Below are 17,299 nucleotides of genomic sequence, written 5' to 3' on the forward strand. Positions count from 1 at the left end.
GGGTACCAGGAAACAGTGCAGTCAATTTATCAACGTCTACAGTGACGTGTTAAGCAACCACTCTGTAGTTGATTGATTCACTTGGAGCTGAGGTATAATTGTTCGCCCTTACCAGGGAAATCGATTTTCCAACATGCGTCCCGTGCATGTGCCGTAATGCCAAGGTTAGAGACATGTGTCGACCTTTTGCGAAAAATGCTTAGTAATATGCGTTTTCTTATCTCTTTTCTTGGTAGAATTATTGTATTGGTGATCTTTCCCTGAAGCATCAGGCGCTTTTCATAGCATCATAGCACAGAGAGCACCACTATTTGCGTGGCACTTGAGGCGTATCATTCGAGAAGTACGGGTGAAACATGATTCAGCTAGCCACTTTCTTGACTGCCTCCCTGTTGTTAGGCGTCGTTCATGGCAATGCAGGAACTAAGAAGAAGACAGGATGTAACGAAGGCAATACTGTATCTCAGGTGCGTCACTTTAAGGCATATCATAGTGATGTAGCTTAAACCACGATGAGAAACTACCACCAAGTGAATATCCCACGCAGGTTCTCGCAATATTTACGTCATGTAATGCGATCCACGAGTTCATAAGAGACCGGGAAAGCACACTATCGTGTGCAATGACGTCACTTTATTGAGACTTGGGGCAGTGCCCTCTAAAGACCACTTCGTCCATACTCTTCTCTTTGCCAGCCATTATGAATGACATCGTTGTCTCTCTTTGTTTGTGGAGAATGGAAGACATACGCCTTTTTACGGCACTTTGCTTTTATGTTGACTGCAGCTCCATCTCCTCTCAAATCAGGCGTGGTATCATCCTCGGCAATGGTTGACCTTGAATGAGCTAATGCGGAGAAGTTGTGCCTTAAAGTGTTGTATGTGTAGTTACTTTATGAGGAATGAAAGTGACCGAGATGACACGGCCTTTCTGGTTGCGCGGCGGGCAAGGCGTCGAAGCCGAAGCGGTATCTATGCTAACGATTTTGACAGTGACGTGTCAGGACTTAGACAGGGTCTGCATTTTTCTTTACTTGTTCCTACAGGTCCTCGCAGCATTGCAGAAGGAGACGTATTACCTCACGCGTACAACGAATACTACGCGGGAGCCCTGTTACTTCCTGTCTATTCAGGGGTTAAACGAAGAGTGCGTGTCCGGGACGCCAGTAACGTACGGATACAAAGAAGGGAAAAAATGGCAAGTATTCGTGCGACACATGTCACGTTCTGTTTTCTTCTCGTCTTGAACACCCGTACCCTACTGATATAAAGGCAACGGCAACTGGCAAGTAGTCGTAGATATCGCATTACAATGAAGAGACTCACGCCAGGGTATAGTACAAAAACATGGTCGATCCATTGGTGGGTCCGACGAAAATGCATACATTAAAACTTGAAAACCCCTTTGGAACACCCCTTCACAAGGCTACACATCCCTTCAACCACCGTTCACAAACGTTACACAACCCTTCACATGACCGTACACAACGCTAACTCAAGATAGCATCCGCAGCCAAACGAGCCTTTCGGGCTTCCTGCGACTCAGCTTGGCGGCGCCGTCTCGGTGCCTCCGCCTTCTTTGGCCGGTGCTCCTACGCACAGCTTTCATAGCCGATGGCGCGACCACGCCGACACATCTGAACCTGTGACCACCACAGCTGCACTGCCGGTGCGCAGGGTCGCGCGTTCTCCACCAGCTTTCTTCTTCCCTCTCCACCAACCGCGCATGCGCGCCGTTACTACAGCCAGACTACGCCGCGACTCTTGCATACCGAGGACTCTAATGCTAACATTAATATACATCATATCGTTAATACATGGATGCATTCACATGCGTGACCGGCGACACTATCTGAGTTGGTCGAAAGTCGGCATATTCTGCAACGGACCTTGCATTTAATCGTCATTTCGTTCTTATTAAAAATTGACTGAACCAACCTTGTCACTTTTTCACAGTTATTGGAACCCGTTTGTAGTTCCACGGAGCATGCAGTGCGAGCAGGACGATTATGTGCTCACACATTTTTGTCAGCACATTTTGTCTCATGCACAGCAGACGTTCGAACTGCGCGAGTACAGAGCTTCCATGTGGAGAAACCAGCGAGCGTCAAGTAAAAGACTCGTTATGTGGTCAGCTGTGCTGTCTGGGGCTTTTCCTGGGTTTTCCTCAGACGCTGTCAGACATATTCTGGCAGTGTTCCCTTAGAAGTCGGCCAAGGACGCACATTCCCCCAGATCGTTAGTCGCGATGTTGCCCACACCTGTGAGCCCGACAACGGCGAGCTGTTTCAGCGGTACCACCTCCACTACCAGAGGTCTGCCTGCCGACACGGGTGGCAAGATGCAACAGAGAGAAAGAGAGAGAGAGAAAAAGACAACAAAAAATAAACAGGGAACACGAAAAAACGGGCCACACCAACAAGACACACGACACGTAGCGATGGTACGTTCACTGCAAAGTTCGGTGGCTGTGCCATATCATGGTCACCTTCGGTTCACACCATACAGTTTACCATAATATCTTTCAGTTGGTCACATTTGTTACAGCAGGTCACATATTTGTTGGTCACATTAGTTGGCCACAGGTTTGTTGTTGTTCACAGTTGGTTCAGTTCACAATTGATCAAGGGTTGTTGGTCCCTCAGTTCACAGCGTTGTCTGTTTCTTCTTTGCTGGCAGAGAAGGGGCAGAAAAAAAGCGAATCAATAAACACCTGCTGACTAAGATGGCTCTAAAATGTGTGCTCTTACGCTAACATGCAAAATAATTGCTTAAAGGCGTTCGGGCCATGCCCCATTTAAATGGACCGTGAAATACAGCTAGAAGTCCCCGGATAAAACTCTCCAACCCATTGGCACGTGCGACCATCACCTACCAAATCTGAGATTTCGTGTTCATAAAGATATACGGCAGCAAAACGGATTCTTTTTATCGGTTTCCCCGCAAGACGGAGCTAGAAAAAGGTAAACTTCGCCCGCAAACATACTGGTGATGTCAGTTTTTGCCCCTTCCAATATGGCCGCCGGCTTCACCCGATCGCAATGGCTCGTATGGGGCATCGCTACTCCAGAAGTTCGGTATATAAACTCCTTGATCCGATCGCCCGGTACCCGCGCCCTCTATAATTCGGATTGTGAATTCCCGGGAAAGTGAATCAGGTGTGGGTGATCCGTGCGGTGTCTCGTTCCAGCACTACTCTTATTCCGGAGTTCGTCGGTGATCGTGGAATTTAAGGCATCAACATGCTGTGCTTCTTAACTCAGGACTGAATTTTGTACCAAGGAAAGCCGGCGATAGGGGGTAGCGCCGTTGTCGCCTGGGAAAGTTGTTTGGGTGTCCCTCCGAGCCTTGCAGGCAGCGAATACGACAAAACGCGGGGCATAATAAAATAGAACAGAAGTAAAAAAAAAAGGGGGGAGGGGGAACATATAGATCGGACTAGTGCGACGAGCTGTTCTAGGACGCTTGACGTGTGAAAGGACTGAATGATTTGAAAGGGTATTGCAGCACGCATGTCCTCGAGGTAGTTCGGCAGTGCACACAGCGCAGGTTGCTGGCGCTATTTTGGCCAGTTCCCCAGTACCTTCTCAACACTAAAAGGTTGGTTGTCAAGTTTCGCGAGGGCGTTTTTCAGTGTTCGCTGGCTAGAGGCGAAGCGTCAGTAGGTGACCAGCACGCGGGGTAACAAAACAATATGTACGAGTTCATTTGCAATAAATTTGCATCGAGGGGAGAAGCGCCCCCCTCGAGCGTTTAGTCAACGAGCAGTGAGAATGGTGACAACTTCACACCGGGCTTGAAGGCTAGAAATACTTTTACATGGTTTCGATATAGCCGACGCCCGCATATCGACTTTTTGTGCCTCCTCCCCAAAAGAAGAAGAAGAAAAAAAAGATGAGGCACATCTTGCGCTTCTGCGGAGCAATCACTGTGTCCACTCTACATGCGTGATCTACCGGCAGTTCACCAGCAATCAAGTAGCTACTGCAAATTCTTGACCATTTCGCGGGTCTTCATTCAGTTCATTTGAAACTCCGAGCCATTTAGGTTCACGCTGTGCACACGGACACGTAGATGCCAAACGTGTCACACTTACGGTACTTCCCAACATTCGCCGCTAAACCTGTGCCCCTGCAGGTACTGAGAACGACGAGAAACGGAAAACTTCGTTCTTACTGAACAGGTCTCGTAGGTATCTACGCAGTTAGCTATGAAAGCGTCCTAGTATGGGAACGAGAACGTCCGTACGCTGCATGCACGCTGAGCTGGCTACTAGTTGGCTTGCATGCCACGCCGAGACTGGGAGGAGACCCGTTTACGAATCCGGGCGGGGACAGTGTTGTTTACCCATGGTGTTGTCGTTAGGCGCTTTAAGAGAAATGTCGGCTCAGTCCCCTTTGAACTCGAACCAGGAGGCACGATACCCCAGAGCAACATATCGCCACACCAGCAGGTAGTACGCTCAGAAATAGCACGCCCCCACCACCACCACCAGAACATGCCTGCCGGATGTCACGAGAGATATTTCCGCTGGAGGCCGGATCGCACGACTAACTTCCTTGTCGCGCGCTGTCCTTTAGCTCGAGGCACATCCGGCTAGCTTCTGCTGCCGACGGTACAAACAAAAGTCAATGTAAAGAGACGCCCCAAACATTATAGCAACTACTTGGGATTTGGTAATTAAATTTCGCAGAAACACGTCAACGTCTCGTGCGGAACAGGCAGCAGCAGATAATCATTTGCCTCATTTCTGATCTGCCTCCTTCTGAACACCTCCAGCAACGATATATGTATGGCACTTTGCTCACATCGACGGGTTTGTTGTCCAGGACCGTGACGAGGTTAGCTTCCAGTGGGTACCTAGCCACTGCGGTATCCTTGGCAATAAAAAGGCTGACTATCTCGCTACAGAGGTACATAGTATGCGTCGGTATCGTGCTATTCCATTCACAGCGCACGACGCCCGCCGACTACTACACAGCGTCACGTACGACGTTTCTCGTCGACTGTGGTTTGCAGACACTAGCTGTAACCTGAATGTTCTACGGCAGATGAACCCCAACCTAAGATTTGTAGAGGACGATGGTCTTCCTCCACACGAGCCCCGACCGACGGTGATGGTATGCCACGGAGAGGTGATGACGGTGGCCTATCTCCATGGTCGCGCCGGTGGAACTGAGGCAGGTGCTCCAGGCGCGTGGCCATCTTCGTCATTGTCCACGGCAAGCTACAGATTTTTCATGCCTGGTGGCGTACCCTGAGCTGCTGAGACTCTTATTCACCGTCTTCGAGCTGGCGTCCCGTTCTGCCGTTCTCTACTGCACAGGATTGCCGTTGTGCCCCGAGCGTGATGTGGTGGATGACAGCGGTCACGTCTTGCTGAAGTGCCGTCAGATCAGAGAGACAGTCACTCCTTGCCGTCATTTTATGCATGACAAACCCCCCAGTGGAGCTGACTCATTTATTGGGTCCTTGGGATACTCCGCGCAATCAACGGAAGGCAATCCGTCTGCTGGTAACCTTCTTGAGCGAGACTGGTCTCACAACCGTATTGTGAACACTAGGTGCGAACTCCATTTTAGTGTGAACTGCTGACACTGTATTTTGTAGATCTGCAGTGTGCTATATTGTTTTCCCGCTCTATTGATTGAGTATGTGAGGGTTCCCGCTGTGATTTGTTTTGATTGTTGTGGGGATTTTGATTCAGAGTGTGTAATAGCTGTACAGCTCTTGCAATAGACCAGGTAGCACCCGTGGTGGGCTGCTGAAACCTCCATGGTTTACTTTTTTTTTACTAATTTACTTACTAACTAACTATCGACGGGTGGTTTGAAACTGAAATTACTTTCCTGTTTGCAGGTTTAACGTAACAGAAGGGGTCACAGAGGAGAAAGGCGAGAAAAGCCAGAAAGAGCATAGATTTTCCTCGGGTCTTCGTGGTAAGCCTTAGAGGAGTACTAAAGTGCGCTCATCTCTCATCACGCAAGGAAAGACGCTGTTACCTTGACACGAACATAAAAGGAACGGGATTAATTAGTTTAGTCGTTTATGAGATATAATTTATGAGAAAGGCAATCTGCAATTTACGCTTTTCCTGACACACTCCTTCTCAGGGACCCCGACAGCGCGGAGCGTGCTCTCATTGGCCACCTCGAACGATTTGTGCAATCATCGAGCGGGGTCGTTCGAGGAGACCAATCCGGGACGTCTCCGTATTGATGCGCTTTGTTAAATATTTCATGGGACCTCGACTTCCGTCGGACGACTGGTCAGTGCCGATCGTCCCGTTACAGGCGAGAAGTTACTGTATAAGTAGTAATTTTCACGAGGAACTGATCTTCACGACATTCACGAGGAACTGATCTTCACGACATTCACGGGAGCTCTTCTCTTCGCAAGTTGAAAGATCCGCGAAATTTTCGAACCATTTACAGAAAAATACGCGAACGAAATATGCAAGAAATTTTTCCGAGGACACTGAGGCAACATTTATACGCGGTTCCTTACGCCGTTACACTGCATTGCCTCACAAAGAGACAGTTCTTCTCCGCTGAAAGTGGAGACAGTAATCAAGCCTTCGCGAATTCCGCGCGGATGTCGGCGTCCCGTGATTCCAGTTCTTGCAAGCCTAGATCATCCAGCAAGCGTGCCTAGGTTTAAACTCCCCGACACGCAGATCGGCCTTTGTCAAAGTTACAGAATCACTATCGTGTGCCAATCGTACCTGCTCGATGCGGTGACAAGGGCAATTCGGCAATGAACCAGATACCAACCGAATGAGGGCCCCCTAGTCGCAGCCCTCTCAGAGAAAGACGAAGAGAAATTTCTAGCACCACGGGATGAAAAGCGATAAAACCAAGGATGAAATATAGCAGGAGACAACACCATGAAAGATAGAAACAACACAACCGCTACTTCCAACTAGTCCAATGAGATGAAACGGGCCTATTTCAATACCCTGCTTACGGTGCAGCCTGCTGTTGCCTCCTGCGCTGTTTCATCCAGTGGATCTGTGCATGAACTACCCCACTTCTCCGTGTTAGTTGATTTACTAGCATTACGTTTCTCTCGTCAAGTAATGGCGTGCCTCATGAACTCAGTTGAGAACGCAGGCCGAACGCCGAGGCTCGCAAATGAACTTTCGGCAAACGATGAGGAGCCGGAGTGTTATTGTCTTAGACAAATGCGAAGTAAGAAGAGATCACCCATAGTCCATCCGGGTCGCTCATCATGCTTCTTTGCGGGCGGCAGCCTGTTGAATATTTCGACGCCCCGTGGCAACGAAGACAACGACGTTCAAGGGCCGCCCTCATTGTGTTGGCTTGACTCCCAAAGGCTTCTAGAGAAGAAGGTGGAGAAGGAAAGCATAAACAGCGGTCTCCTTGGTTCATATATCAGGAACGGCGCAACCGATTAATCGTTCGCATTTGTTTGTATCAAGGTAACGACATTTTTCATTCAACGAGGAAGCAGAACGAGGAAATCGGTCTCTGGAGCCCCGTCAATCAGACGCAGACATAAACTGGTAGTTCATGGAAGGTTTCTCACTATTTCCAACTGAGGCAGATAAGTGTTATTGAAATTAGGACCAACATTGGGAATCATGATGCGGTCAGAATACCACGACTGATATTACGGAAAAGGGAAATCCCCTAGAGGAAAGCGATATGTGGTTCAAAGCACCGTTATTGCTGTCATGCCGTTTGCCTTAAGATCGGCTTGCCTCGTGAAATAACATTTGCTTGCTGTGGTTTTGTTTGTCTGGATGCATTAGATTATGCAAGATTAGCGTTATCGGGCTTGTTGGTAACTCATTCGGAAAATTCTGCGACCCAGTAGGGCGCTGGAGTACCCTTACACTTCCAGCGTATGCTTCTTTTGCTCAAGAAGAAGAGGAGGCAGAGCTCCGCAGCCACGAATAAACACAAAATTCCCAAGAGCAGAGTGCGGTGTTCCAGGCCGAGCTAAATGGCATGCCGACATGCCGTCAGTATGCAAATTGTTAACAGACGCCACTTTCGCTTAGACCATGCCTGATCAAATCAAATATTATAGCCAGACAAAGTCGGTTTACATGCGTGAGCAATTACGATACAGTTCTGTTACGACATGCTCACGTGCAAAAGAATGCCTGCATGTCTCATATATAGTATTTTTTTTTAAATTATGAATAGGGCCACTGAGCGGAAAGAAAGTATCGGTTCAGGGCGATAACTGTTTCGTCCTCCGTTTACAAGATGGTAAGCATGTCTTTTCTTACGCGCATAAAATCACCCTGTAGCAGATAAATACATGCCTGTTACTTCCTTGACTTAAGTGAAAATATACAGGGCGGTCCACCAACCATGATAGAAATTCATAGTAAAACACGTAGGCCCTGGAGAGACATGCGGTCAAGGTATTTTTTTCTGCAAATAACTTTTGAAACATATTGGTAACATTTTTATTTCATTTCAATTGACGGAAAGTTAATTTCTTGAATTGAGCTCCGAAAATTCCCAAGGCAACCTAACGTTTTCTTTGCGGAAATGGGTTCCCCGTGGTCATTTTACTCAGTATAGCACATAATCCCACTCGTAATGCAATGGCAATTGCCGTAATAAATTCGCCGAAAATCTGTGTAAATGAGCCCTTGGCTCCGCCCCTTTTTTGACGGCTCGTAGTTTGAGCGCAAAGCTGCGAAGAAAGGACGTTACATTGACACGCCACACGAGGGGGGAAAGGGTTACAAGCCTTACCCACCGAACAAACACGCGCGGTGAGTGCGGGAATCAGAGCTATCTTATCAAAAATGAAGTCACCCGACGCCTTGTAACCCTTTCCCCCCTTGTGTGGCGTGTCAATGTAACCTCCTTTCTTCGTAGCTTTGCGCTCAAACTACGAGCCGTCAAAAAAGAGGCGGAGCCAAGGGCTCATTTCCACAGATTTTCGGCGAATTTATTTCGGCAATTGCCATTGCATTACGAGTGGAATTATGTGCTATACTGAGTAAAATGACCACGGGGAACCCATTTCCGCAAAGAAAACGTTAGGTTGCCTTGGGAAATTTCGGAGTTCAATTCAAGAAATTAACTTTCCGCCAATTGAAATGAAGTAGAAATGTTTTTCTATGAATTTCTATCATGGTTGGTGGACCACCCTGTATGTGAAACTTCCACACTTTAAGAACAGAACTTCACCGCATAGCACGCTTCGCGCCGCCTATTTCCACGAATGGCAGGGTAATCGCATGTGATTGGACAACACAAGGGGCGTACACCTTTTCTTTGGAAATTTTAATATATGCTAATTGCCACAAAAAGGCGTACGCCCCCTCTCTCTTCGAATCATAAGCGATAACACTATCATTCGTGGGATTGCTTGACACACAGCCTGCTATGCTGTGAAGTTCTGTTTTTAGAATGCACATACGCACATTATTATTATTATTTTCAAGTCAGTGTTCACTCTAAAAAAGAGGAGGCCTCCCGTTTTCACAATATCATTTCACGATATCATTCGAGATGACGGTTGGCCAGGAGCGTGCTATGTGGTGACGTTCATTTCTAAGAGACGTTTTCAGACATATGTCGGCACAGTTCCCTTAGAAGTCGGCCCAGGACACACAGTCCCCCATGGCGTAAGTCGTGACGTTTGCCCACCTCTGTGAGGCCGACAACGGCGGTCCCTTTTACCATCACCGCCACCACCATAATTTCTAGAGGGGCAACCGCATGGAGCACTTTTGCCAACTGAATGGCAGCAGAACTTGAAAGGAACGGTGACCTACTAAGCGAACAATAGACGACGGACGGATGAGCCGGTTTCTGCCAAGGACAGATATTTAGTCTGAGGAGAGGAAGTGACACCACCCGACGGAACCGTGTGCGCCAATGAAAACACGCTTCACAGGAAATGCCACAAGCACGTGACAAAGTCACCTGTGTCCATGCCTGTGACCGCTTTTTTTTTTTTTTTTTTGCGGCCTTTGTTTTCTTCGCCCTGCCTCCTAGAAGGACACGCAGATGGTCCGTCGCGCGGACTTCGACGTGGATATATTAATATCGGAGGTTTCAAGGAGGCCACCCCTTTGGAACGTCAAACTTGTTGAGTATGGACATCAACTTAAAATATATCCTTTGGCAGGAGGTGGCAATAAGGTGTGTGCACGGCGAAGGTGACTAAATGAAACATCAAAATATTATTTGTGGCACATGGGAAATCGGAAATGTGTGAGGAGATAGCGGTAACAAAAATGCAATCTGATATTTGTTTAGTGAGCATTGCTAGAAACACTCATAAGCCAACATTCTCTTCGTATCTCAAAATTTCTTGTAAACACCTGGTTTCTAGATGTTATTAGCACCGTACTTATTCAAGAAGCGCTAAAATATAATTTATGTTACTAAACAATGCGTACAGCAATTTACTACAATAAGCATTGCCATATCGTCTTTTTTCCTTTTCGGCTAATAAATATCTTCCCCCCCCCCCCCCTATTGCCACATCGCGTGCAACAAGCGGTGGTAAACGCTAGGCCGACGCTTCCCCATGACAACCTGAACGTGGACATTCTGCTCCATGCGGTTGCGTAGCTTCGATACCGCTCCGTTCACGCTGAGTTGGCGCTCCGTTGGCCCGATTCAGTTGGCAAAAGTTGCTCCATGCGGTTGCCGCCTAAGAGTGTACAGCAAACTCCTGCGACGGCACATAACAACCATTCTGGTCGGCCGAGACTTCATATTGCAGTTGCGATTGGCCTTCGTGCGGGAGCTCGCTGCGTATCATGAGTGAAGTGATGCATTTAACTCTTGTTATGGAATACTGTCTTGCCGCTGTTCAAGCATACAAAACTTACGCGTAATACACGCTACCATTACCATTACCTTGCCGCTGTTACGGCATGCAGAACGCTCGATATTAGCGTCACTCCACTCCATTCCGGTGCAACGTGTCCGCCAGAAGGTGGTTGGCTGCTGGCGAATCCGAAAACGACGACCTACACTCTGAAAACTGAACTCCACCGCATAGCACGCTCTGCGCCGATCATTGCAAGGCATCATAGCGTTATCGCTCCTGATTCGAGGAGACAGGGAGGCGTGCGCCTTTTTGTGTCAGTTATCACGTATCCAAATCGACACAAAAAACGTACGCCCCCTCTGTCTTCGAATCACAAGTGATATAACCCTATATCATTCGTGGCAATGGTTGCCGCACAGCCTGCTATGCCGTGAAGCTCAGTTTTTAGAGTGTATTGGGAATGTAGAGTGGTATTGGTTCATGGACCGCCTGCATAGAACGTGCTAGAAGTGGTGCAGTTAACAGTAACGTGCCGCGACAGATACTGGAGCGTGTGGCTTGGAAAAGCGGGACAAGAGCAAGGGCGCAGGCGATCTGGTACATGGTGAAGGGAAAGGAACACGAGACAAGGATGGAGGACAAACACGACACGTTCTCAGAACATGTCGTGTTTGTCTTCCTTCCTTGTTTCGGGATCCTTTTTCTACAGCTTCCGTGCCTTCGTGTGAGTGCTTTCACGTTCGTTGTGAAATTTGGGATGGTTAAAGCGGAAACACTATATTCGACCAGGGTGTAGTTCTCGCTATCCAGGTTACCAAATGCAGAGGGGATGGCGCTCCCTCGATGTGTATCACGTGTATCATGTGTATGTGATCACGATATCCAAATCTGGCACATCTGGCCCTCTGGAGGGCCAAAATGTGCTGGGTGGCTTCTCAATGCGTGGCAGTTCTCGATAGAACTGACCGCTTTGTGCGCTACCACTTGCCTGCAATGGCGCGTAGTCATTGTCCACGTGCGGCTACAAACTGAAATATTCTAACTGGGATATATCATACTTTCATCAATAAGCGTCAATTTCCCGTTACAGTGCTGGAGTAGAACTCTGCTTTTTGCAATTGCGGAATAGACAGTTCTGTGTTCTTTTACAGAGATTGAGCTATGGGTCACGAAAGCTTTCGTTGACACCTCAACATGCTGCAAATCGACGTTCGATAAGATCACTAAAAACCAAAGAAGCCAGACGACATACGAACCCGATTTCTGCTGAGTGCGCCTTCAGTTGTAAACGTCTGCGACAATGCATCTCAATAAATTGTTTGAAAATGTCTATGCAGTTGTCACGCTTAAGGATAGAATCGTCAATAAGCTGCAATTTTAGCAATAGCTTTCTGCTTCAACAAACATAGACATTTTAAATCGCCAGCTAATTCATGCTCGGATACTCAGTGTGTTGTCGCGACTTGATGGATGTACTGTCGGGGACACGGTTGGGGATCTAAAATGAGCACTACGTGGTTTGTCGCACCTCAAATCTCCAGGTGTTGTAAGACTACTTCTTTCGAGTAGTAAACACGTGCTGCACCTGGTCAACCTTCAAATACAATATTGGCACAACACTCTCAAGCGCAACCGAGGTAATAAGGGACAGCGAAGTACTGACAGGCGATTTTAGCTAACTGTGTCCCCAACAGTACATGAGTTTCCGTACACTGGTCTCAAATATGTAGCAAGCCGAGTACATACCGGGTAAGTCATCTTTTAGAATGTGCAGAAGCAATATCTAGAAAAGAGGCTTGTCTCTTCTTGGCACACACGCCAAACCAGCCGAGCTGGGCAGCGCACATAGCTGTCAGGTGGAGACACCTCTATCCCCTACACCCCTGCCCTTTTTGAAGGCCGATGACACAAATTATCTCGCAGTGTTCTTTCATATTTCCATAGCCGAGTGTCAAAGGCTTCTCAGTGTTAGCTGAGCCCTGCCACAGGGCAGCACGTTAAGGAACAAAGGTGTCGGGGAAAGCATGAGGTGTCAGGAACGTTAAAGTGTTCGGCGACTGCTTTGGCCGAACACTTTAACGTTGCTGGTCACAATTTTGGCAACATTATACTATATATTCTGGAAACCGGGTTCAGATCCACGCTTGACAGACGTGATAGGGAGCCTTCTTTCATATAGAAGTTCAACGCTCTTCACCCGTTCGGTATCAACAAATCACAAGGCACCCTAGAAACACTTCACAAATAAAATATGCTCAGACATTTTTTCGTCTATTCAATTTATCATCTGTTATGTTCTGCATGGCCACTCCTTTTTGCTTTCTTTATTGCATGCCACAACTTTGTATTACGAATATATATCTTTAAAAAAATGTTTTGCTCACTCTGGAATTTTCCCCACGTACCCACTAACCTCCTTATCGATCGGAATGCTTGCCAATTCCTGCCTGTTGTCCCATTTCGTTCCCGTGTTCGTGAACCTCCCATTCGTGTAACTTGTCTGAAGCCAAGGTCACTTCGTTCACATAATCCCCTCCACACACTAATAGAGGCGGCCATTCACTCTGGCCATAGAAGCCCATACGGACCCTTTCTTCTCTCCGGGCTGTTAACCTACACACACCTAACCTTTTAAATACATGCCAATGATGAGGACGGTGCCCAGAAGAAGAACAGTCTCTGTTCGAAATATGGCTGCAAAATCGACGGCTCGAATTCGAATTCTATCCGTCGAATTCGCCGCGTCGTGAATTCGTCGAATTCGCCCCGAATTCGAATTCGAAAGCGGCGGCTCCTGACCTGAGGCAACTCCCTTCGTACTTCTCTGCCAGTTCATTGGATTTCTACCCATCTAGAGTCTCATCAAAGTTATTCAAACTGTTTAATGCATTGCATTTTGATAACCAAACCCAAGCACACATTGTCATCCTTGGGATACCGTAAGAATGGGGTGACATCCTCAGGATGGACAAATCTGATCCTCAAATCGTCCTCAATGTGCCAAAGTGGCACTATACCACATCCCCACAGTACACTTTGCAGGAACCTCCTAGTCCTGAAGCAGCACCAGCACAAACAGAATTTATCTAAAAAGCTTCACTGGGCTGGTGTCCCTGTCCTGCTATTGGCGTGCCAGAATGTTTGAAGGTATCTACACCCCCCTCTCGAGTTTCAACATTTGATCACTCCTCGATGTCGAGACAAGATACCGAAGTACCCCCCTTGCTAATCAGACGAACGGCGTGGGAGAGACGGCCCCAACATCGTCTGCAGAGCAGCAAGGCGCAAGGCCTAAACCTAGAGTAATCCCCTCTGAAAAGGCATAGTCGAACTTCAAATACGGGAAGGATGAACACCTTGCAAAGCTAGCAAGGGCTTGGAAGTTGGACAGAATCTGCATTCTCAAAGCATCTTACGAAGCGGTCAGGAAACCATCTGCTACAAGCATAACAAGCTTCAGGCAGAAATGTATTCGATGTCTCTGGTGGAGAGAAATGTCAAGGTCAGCATTATCGAACGAAGTATTCAGAAGGAAATCGACAAGGACCGATATGACCTCATAGAAGGAACCTCTACTATAAGACGGTCATTCCCCCCCTGTACCACCTCGTCCACTATCGCCTGAATCAACCTCTAGCGACAATGATGCACGCGTTCGAAACAATTTTGGACCGTCTGGTCCATATTCGTCTCCCCTTTGGTAAGTGTTTCTTTATCTCTTCTGTTTCTACAGGCCATCCTTTAGGACAATTTTAAGACAGTGTTATAGCACAACAGGGACGAATTCCAAATTCCTTTTATTGCACTTTATTTGTTTTGTCACAGACCACTACATTTTGTTATACTTGTTACTGTCCATTGTCTGGGTAAACTGCCACTATAATGTCTAGTCCATTTTTTCCATAATGGGTAATGAGCAGGTTGTAATAAAAAGAAAAAGGAGAAATATAAAAGATGAAGAAAAAACCTTGCCAGGCACACCAAGTGACCAAGTCCAACAAACTCACTTTGAAAGGAACTGAGGCTCCCTTCCGAAGAGAAAACAGAAACTCCATATTAATTGTTGCGCGACCTTCGGTGAATCCGATAGCCTTGCTAGCCTCCCACTCAGCACAAACGGTGAGCTGTCAAAGTTCAGTTCAATTAGAGAACCAAAAAATACCGAGGGAAGGAATTTCCTAAAGTATTAAGTCTCCATTACTGCGAAACCCATATTTCTTAGTCCTGTTGATTTGAGGCATTGGGGGTATGACCTACGGAAAGTCAGAAGCACGGCGGTCGCGAGATTCGATTCTCGATCATATGTCGATTCTTCGATCACGCAAATATCAGTTCAACAGTTCATCAGCTCACCCTGTTAAGACCACATACACAATTGCGGTAACAAGCACGAACACACATTAAAAAAAACAGCGGCGACAGCAGCTGCTGCTTGACCGCGAGCCTATCCCGCCTTCTGTGGACGTTGTTGCCATGCTTACTCGAATATTGAACGTGGAGGAGGAGGCGAAGGGGGCGTACTCGTACTGTTGAGGGGTTGTTGAGGGCAGTTCATAAGGTAGAGAGACCCATGGAGGCGCGGGTGATTCGTTCGTACCGAGAGTGTTCGAAGGAATCGAGAGTCGGGGAACTGAGGAAAGAAGCAGCTGAATGCTAGATCGCCAGGTTGGAGAACGAGCTAGGGCCAAGAGTGAGACACGGGTATTGAATCGCCAGTGGGCGGTGTAATGTTGTGTAGTCGCTGCGCTGTTCAGTTCACAGAGGCTCTACGACGCCGTTTGTTTGTTGTTTGCGATATCGCAAATTGGATGTCAGGATATCCATGTGAGCTCCACAGAGAGCCCGTTTACGTAGAAAGTACATCCATGGAACAGCCAGACGCCTACTGTTTTCACATCCCAGAACTGTCGCATAGACATCTATTTTGGATATTTGGATGTTCCAGGGATATTGTAAAATTTATGCTATTGTTGTGTTGAATCAATTTGAAATTGGTAGTGATTGATTGGTATACCAAATTAATGCTGAACACACTAATTAATCGAAAACCCATCTACTTTTTGCAGCAAACCCCACTTGGGGAGGGGTCAACTTTCAGCCATAATCCAAGACCAGTGCAGACCGCGCGATAGTAAATGAGCTTTCGCCTTTCACCTTTTACCATATGAGACGCTGGCTCCCTTTTTGGCCGCTCCGCCGCATACGCGGAATTCAAGAGATACCAGAGCGAGCATATACTGAAATATGAATTGTTGGAGTACGTTCATCAAATGTACCGTGGCGTATCACGTTTGCAATGGTGACGTCTTTGCAGTTAACTTGAGAGTCTGCTATCAGCATATGGCTGCAAACGCTGCTTACGCCCCATCCAGGCAAATATCGTGTTTTTAACTCAAGCTACCGTCTATAATGTGATTACTTGGTAGATAAAACAGTAAACCTGCGATTTTTTCCGTTTGCTTACATCACGCCACTAAAGGTCACGTGTCCTAAATGTCTCAGAAAAATAACGCGGGCTTGCACCTTTCTTTTTACACCTATCAGATGTCCCAGGGATATAGAAAGTAAGACAGCTTTTGAAGTCCCATTGTGGACATACAGGTAACGTCGCATAGACGTGGCAGACAGATGCGATGTGTGCGACCTTTCTGGGATGTACCAGGGATATTTCTGGTGTACTGGGTAGTTGACCTCAAAGGCTTGCACCAATGAGTTTTTGGATAACTTGCAATACAGGACCACTGTGTGCTTCCTGGGAATGTCAGGTGGTGCAATGAAACGATCTGTCAGAAGGACAAGCATTCCCGCCCCAACCGTCGTCTCACGTTTCACAACGCAGGCTGCATAAATAACGCCTTTACTATGTGTTTAATCGCAAGTATAGTGAATAAGACCAACGATCAAGGCTGAAATGAGGTCCTCAGAGGATCCACATGAGCAACTACTGCTTTGTTTACTGTCTGTTTGGCCGCCGATAACGGGAACCGCAATGTTCTCTGATGTCTCTTCATGATCAGTGTTCGTGTGGTTCGGGAGTGAGACTACTGACGAGCTGAATGGCTGAGTGGGAGTTGGACAGAGCGCAACAAGCTCGGAGAATGGGTGAATGGGGTTGTAGCGATGGCGCTCATTGAGTTGTTTGTTGAGAAATGTTTTTGGCTGCAGTGAGCTCCTGTGCTTTTGTGTATGAGGCGTCTCTTCGTTGTTGTGCTCGCTCACTGTGGCATTGGTGTGATGTAGCTTCTGTGGCTGAGTTGGCTCGCTGTTTACAATTCGCGCTCTGTCGTCGTTCATGAGATGATGTGGTTTGGGATCTGTCGACTGCTTGTGCCCGGGATGGAAGGCTGTCTCAGGTGGTAGGTATTTCTTCTTGTACAGTTTTAGTCGGTCGTGTCATGTCAAGCATTGACGGACGCGGCACAGCCGGTCCGACGACGGAGGCTTTCACTGACACAACTGTAACTAGTGAGCCTGCATTCCAGCAGATAGCACCCACGATGTGCTCATGAGCTGGCTGAATA

General features: G+C 47.4%; 1 protein-coding gene across 1 annotated transcript; it reads left to right on the forward strand.

The window, feature by feature from the left end:
• The first annotated feature begins 245 nt into the window (after positions 1 to 245).
• Positions 246 to 12,108, forward strand: LOC135366580 (uncharacterized). The gene is made up of 5 exons (XM_064599342.1): positions 246 to 467; positions 1,046 to 1,197; positions 5,859 to 5,938; positions 8,174 to 8,239; positions 11,930 to 12,108. The coding sequence occupies exons 1-5, from the start codon at positions 357 to 359 to the stop codon at positions 12,046 to 12,048; spliced, it is 528 nt and encodes a 175-aa protein (XP_064455412.1). The 5' UTR covers positions 246 to 356; the 3' UTR covers positions 12,049 to 12,108.
• The last annotated feature ends 5,191 nt before the right edge of the window (positions 12,109 to 17,299 follow it).

This window comes from Ornithodoros turicata, chromosome 8, assembly GCF_037126465.1.
Source record: "Ornithodoros turicata isolate Travis chromosome 8, ASM3712646v1, whole genome shotgun sequence".
Lineage (NCBI taxonomy): Eukaryota > Metazoa > Arthropoda > Arachnida > Ixodida > Argasidae > Ornithodoros > Ornithodoros turicata.